The sequence below is a fragment of the Pleurodeles waltl genome, chromosome 1_1, assembly GCF_031143425.1.
Source record: "Pleurodeles waltl isolate 20211129_DDA chromosome 1_1, aPleWal1.hap1.20221129, whole genome shotgun sequence".
Classification (NCBI taxonomy): Eukaryota; Metazoa; Chordata; class Amphibia; order Caudata; family Salamandridae; genus Pleurodeles; species Pleurodeles waltl.
In genome coordinates, this window is record NC_090436.1 from 230,115,114 (window position 1) to 230,121,113 (window position 6,000).

At 41.0% G+C, this 6,000-nt stretch overlaps 1 protein-coding gene across 2 annotated transcripts in view; it reads right to left on the reverse strand.

Annotated features, from left to right (window-relative positions):
• The window catches only part of RICTOR (RPTOR independent companion of MTOR complex 2), a 1,007,050-nt gene extending 1,001,279 nt beyond the window's left edge, over positions 1-5,771 (reverse strand). For both annotated transcript variants that reach the window (XM_069221337.1, XM_069221336.1), the window contains exons 1-2: positions 5,680-5,771; positions 5,546-5,593 (exon numbers count right to left, since the gene is read on the reverse strand). In XM_069221337.1, the coding sequence (XP_069077438.1) occupies positions 5,546-5,593; positions 5,680-5,728 (97 nt within the window). In that variant the 5' untranslated portion in view covers positions 5,729-5,771. The remainder of the gene's footprint in view (positions 1-5,545; positions 5,594-5,679) is intronic.
• Positions 5,772-6,000: the final 229 nt, after the last annotated feature.

The following is a 6,000-nucleotide window of genomic DNA, read 5'->3' on the forward strand; positions in this document are numbered from 1 at the left end:
TGTTGCGGTCCATAACCGCCAGCAGAAAGTGCCAATTCACTCTATCGAACGCCTTAGCAGCATCAATTGTTAATATAGTTAGAGGCATATTCATAGTAGTTGCCAAATCGATTGCAGCAACTAAGTCATGGGTCAGGTCTCCTAAATATCGATTTCTCATGAATTCGTTCTGATTGATATGCACTAAGTTGCCAATCACCTTATCCAGCCTCCTAGCAAGTATTTGGGCAAAAATGTTATAGTTATTATTGAGCGAAATGCGTCTGGAAGACTCGCATCTTCTGGCGTCTTTCTGAGGCTTTAATATTAAGGTTATGGTAGCTTCATTCCAACAGGGCAGAACCGAAAGAGAATCTATAAAGATCGAATTCATCAACTGCGTCACAACTGGCGCACGCTCTTCTCTCAAGAGTTTATATACTTCTGCCGGTATCCCATCTGGACCAGGCCTCTTCCCATTTTTCAGGACAGTAATAACACTATATACCTCACTAAGGAGCAAGCTGGTTCTGGCTTGCAAAGTGCGGAGTTTATCCATTGGATTTGCAACCTTTCAACAGACCCATATACTGGGGCTGGAGGTAGCAGTCAGCAAGTTTCAGGGTTGGAATGCCCTCCTGAGCCTGTGCAAATCTAGTAACTTACATGTTTTAGGGATTTTCACCAGTTCTTCTCTATATTTTTCTCATATTCAGAAACACTGGAACTTTATTACTGTCAAGAGCAGAAGAATAACTTCTTCCAGTTTGGAATAATAGTGAAGAAAAAGGTGTATTTGTAAATGCTCAGCAGATTTTCGCACCAGCAAATATACACATGCACCTTTGGAGTTGTGAGATTAAATTGTAATGCCGGTTCCTAGAATGTGAACTGATAGGTAGGCATATGCTGCTGGAAATAATGTATTTTAGTAACACTTAGCATAATAATTGGAAAATGCTATATCATGTACACAGAGGTAGGCTGGCGCTATTTTTAAATTAGTTATTAATTGGAATTGTATTACAGATTTACTTAATTCAATGTGAAACATGATTAAGAGCGTTATTATACGGCGTAATGCTAAAACAATACAGACATTGATTGACTGAAGCAGCAATCAAAAGTGTTTGGTGATGGCTGATGGCAACGTGTCCACAAGGATGGAAACTGGAAAAGGCACTAGGCAAGAGTGCCCATTTTCTCCTTTGCTGTTCTCCATTGATATACTAATGGCTTTTGCAAGTCGGAGATATATACTGATTATGGGGCTAACATAAGGATAGGCGAGGTGAATATATTTTATGAGGTAATGACTTTGCCTTTAAACCTCTGCCACTCTTATTAAGTATTATTACGTTCTCACAGTAATCAGCCCAACATATAAACAAAGAGACGTTTGGTTATGCAGTAGCTTTGAAGCCAAACATAGTTTTCTTAATTCATCTTGTTGGAAATTTGTCCTTTCTGCAGGGCCATCTCAGATTTCTTTGCTCCTATGCAGAACCCTATGTGTGCTGGCTATAGAACTCTGTATACTTTACCCTGCCAACCAGTGGTAAAGTACTTGTGCTCCTCCTTTTAACATCGTAAAGATGGTATACTCCTGTGCCCTTGTAGAAGATACCATGTGTACCCAGCACTCATAAAAGAAACGCTACTAGTAGGCTGCATCACTCATTCGGACACCCACTGCAGCAAAACATTAAAACCAGTTTCCAGGCCTAGCAGTGTAATCATGCTGTGCAATTTTAAAACTGCAAATCTGACCAGTCAAAATACCCTCATATGACATGTCTAAACCTTTTATTTAAAGATTATTAAATCACCCAAACATAGGTTCTGATGCCAAAAAGGAAGGGTGCATGGTATTTCAACATGTAGAAGTTTAATGTTAAATGTGTCCTTACAGTGGAAAGGCGCTAAAATCTATTTTCACTGTAGCAGGATTGGCTGTTCCACAGAAAAGCACTGGGATTCAATATTACGTTTAATAAATATTTTATTCACCTAGAAACCTTAATAAATTTAATCTATGTACTTTTTGAAATATTTATTACAATCCCAACTCACTGGGAATTATTGAATTTGTAATAAATATTTTCTAAAGTGGGCTTTATCTAAAAGTTGCTTTGCCCGCCTGAAGTCCTTAGAAGCTTAATCTGCATTTTGCTTTCTCATTGCTGCCATCAGTATTTATTTATTTCAATAGATGTGAACTTGCACAGAGGACAGGGACAAAAGGCCTTGGGTTTCAGGAGGTGTTCTGTCCTTGACAGAATGGCCTGTGGGCTGGGCCCAAGGACTTGATTAACTTCAGAGGCCCAACATGTCACAAACAAATGTAATTAATAAGCAAGCCTGCACCATTCTTTTGTTGCCAGTTGTACTCTTGTTGACATTACAGCCTCAGATCTTGCTGTAATGTCAAGACCTACTTGACAGGTCTGCTGGTTGTTTTCCCATGCAACTTGGGATAAACATACTTAAAAGAGGCCTCCCCTGCGACAGGCAACTATTACTTGGCACTTGGGCAGGGTCCCGCTTTTGTCCCCCCCCAATCAGACAATCATAGCTGGCCTCTTTTTACATTACAGTGTCAAAGCCTATTTCACAGGTCTTCATAGTATACGTAAAACATTTAGGGCACACTTAAAAGGAGGGAAACAGAAAGAATAGGTGCTTTCCAATGGAAAAGGCAGTCGCACAAGGCTATGTGTCTGAACAAACAGTATATGGAACAAATTTGGTCAACCGGAGAAGCTGTCCTGACCAGGTTCAGTGTTCCACTTCACAGAACTTCGATATAGGATGGTGGGATGAGGTTCAGAATTATTTCCCAGCAATAAAAAACACACAAAGTGGTCATTGAAGAGAGGAAGGTAGCAGAATCAACAATTAGAAGACTCAAATATCGACAACAATAGCAGAGTAAGAACAGCAAAAACACATCACATCTTTAAGAACCAGAACCATTTTCAGTGCAACACAAACTCGACAATGCAATACCATCTGTCCGTGCAGGGACAGCATCTACCAGCACCCATAATGTAATTCCAAAGGCACCATCAGACCACGACCAGCGGAACAATTAAAGTAAAAACACTGTGTAATGACATTTTTTTTATGTTGAACTCTGCAAAATATACAGCAGATGATGCATTATGCAGTGTGATAAATTCATAATTATGTGGAAAAAGTAGCAGAATTGGTGAATCTCAGTCTACATGCAAGCTCACCCATGGAGTAATAACACAGCCATTGTTCGAACAATAAAACAAGTATTGTACCCTCAAAGCAAAAACACTAGAACTATTAAAGCATGATCACGATCAACTGGAACAATAATACTGCTGGAAGCAATAAAATGCAGAGGGACCATCAGATCAATGACAAAGTCAGCGCCAGAGTAATCATCGAGGAAGTACCCGAGCAATGGCAGAGGCACCATTCGAAGACAATTCAGAATTAAAAAGTAATTGAATACTTTTTATACGGTCAGTTTCATAGAAAGCTTCACAACGAAATTCCTCTTTGCAGAGTCACATTTTATGAGACTTGAAAAAAGAACATAAGTGTGGTGGAATAGTTCTAGGGTGCCCTCAATAGTTGACGATAGGTGAAGACTTAATAGTATTTATGCTTGTAGTGTTAAAGAGTTAACAGTGGTAGTGGCACCTGTACTATTATTAGCTTTTTGAAGCAGAAGCAGCATTGGATACAGAATGTCCAGTTGTTGGAGCGCTACTTCTAACAGCAAAGGTAGTAGTAATAATGATATAATACACCGGAGTCTGCAATCCCATTATAAAAAAACAGTCTCTAATTTCTTTATAATTGGTGACTTGTGACGCACTCAGTTGCCAATTATAAAGAATTTACATCAGAACTCAACTATTATAACTTATTACAGATGACTTCTGACATCACAATGCCAACAGGCAGAGCCAGCGGGGGAGGAGAAAGGAAAGTCAAGTCTAGAGCATAATTAAAGTAGCTGTTTATGCAGAATGTGTTTTTTCTTTCTTCTCCGGTTTTCTGTGTAGTGACCTGTAAAAAAGAGAAACTTATGGCAACATGTTTATTTTTCTGCAATCCTGAGGTAATTATAGAAAAGTTATAATTTTACTGTATGTTTCTACACACTTACTGCACTGATTCAAATATATTTTGCAACGGATATACAACACATTTTTCAATGTGTTTAAATCTGCAATAGAGGTTAGACTTTTATTTTTCATGTTTGCCAACATGCTCTCTCTTTCATACGAGAGCTAAGCAGCAAGAATTTAAGTGGTTTGTGGTAAAGGTGATGGTGTGACCATGCATCATAAGGAACAAAGGGCCATATGTACGAACACATTCTCCCACAGACACAGAATGGGTAAAACCCTTTGCTACATCTGGCCCAAAGTACCTACCCGCTGCTGTATACAATAAGGATATAGAAAGTCACCTCGGAGTTCCATAACGTTATAAAAGAACTCTGACTACAGTCTCGTTAATCTATATGGGCATGGAACTACTCAGTGACGTGCAATAGTCATATAATGTTCGGAACTCCTCAGTGACATGCAATAGCCATATAATGTGAGGTAGGCTGGTACTTCAACAGTACTAACAGTACCTAACAATAGTTTCATTAGCAGCGACAGAAGTGGTAATAGAATATGTAGCAATAGTTGATGCAGGGGTAGTTGCAGTAGGAGTAATACGAAATGAAGTACTTGCATTAAAATTGCAATGCATATGGTCGCATTATTGGGATTACTGGTGAAAGCAGTACAAGTACGAACGATTGATATATAAGTGGCAATTGTAGCACTTAAGCATCACAGACACTAGTAATTTCCAATTTATATTTATTGAAATGCTTGGTGTTTTTCATGATTTAAAATTATGTATATACTGTGATGCTTAGGAAACTGTGTCACTGTAGTAAGGCCCCCTAATGTTAAGTGTTTTATAGACGAAAGGGGTACACGAAATTAAGATTGTCATTTCTACATCAGGTGGATATGATTTATATAACATAACAGAACCCCGAGGCTTAATGCGACCAATAATAGAAGCACAACGGAAGCAATACAATTGGCACCTTGGAAGCAATATCTGATGTATGCTAGAGCAATGGAATTGACGTGACAATGACAGGGGCACTAAATGAACAATGTGATTATAGCCCCGAGGCACAGCATAAGCCTCACCAGAGTAACAACATGTAACAGCATCCCCAGAAGACCACCGACAGTCCCATCATAGCAATAATAAATGCTCCGTCACAACTAGAACAATACCGCCTCCAACACATCAATGACAGGTAGGACAACTGGCTAAACCAACAAAAGTGTAAAAACAATGGCAATGTGAAGGAAACAACCAACAGGGCATCAACATCAGGCACCAGCAGGTTAATAACACAAGAACCACGAGAATCAGAGATCAACAGCATCAGGGCCGCTTCATTTGTAGAACAACTTAGGTTAAAAACCAACTGCCATTCTGTGACGAAGGGCCGGTTCCGGCCTGCGTTGCCCCCGCCCTGCCCGCTGGGTGACCCCCTTACCTCGGGTGAGATCCAATGGCACGTTCTCTTCGCCGCTGTCATTTCGCCCTACGGGAAAGAGAGAAGCCGGTTAGTGGCAGCTATGGTGGCCTATGAGACGTGCACCGGAGGACAGCCTGGTGCCAACTGTGTACCTCGGATCCGGGGATGCCTCAGCGATCGGGCGCGGATGCTGAGCGCCATCTTCCACGATAGCGACAAGTTCCCATTACAGGAAACGACGTAGGACAGCGCATGTCACGTGACGGCGCGTCGCTGCTTCCGAGCGCGCATGCGCGTTCGATGGTACTCTAGTAGCACTACTGGATGGGGCCAATTGTTGTTTCGGAGGTGCAGGGAACAGAGCAGCAATGGTCCACCTGACAGCGGATGTATGTGAAGTTGTGGAGCGTCCTTGGCTGGGACTGCTGCGCACCAGTGTGACTGCAAACAGCCAAGGAGCGGACACTGCATAT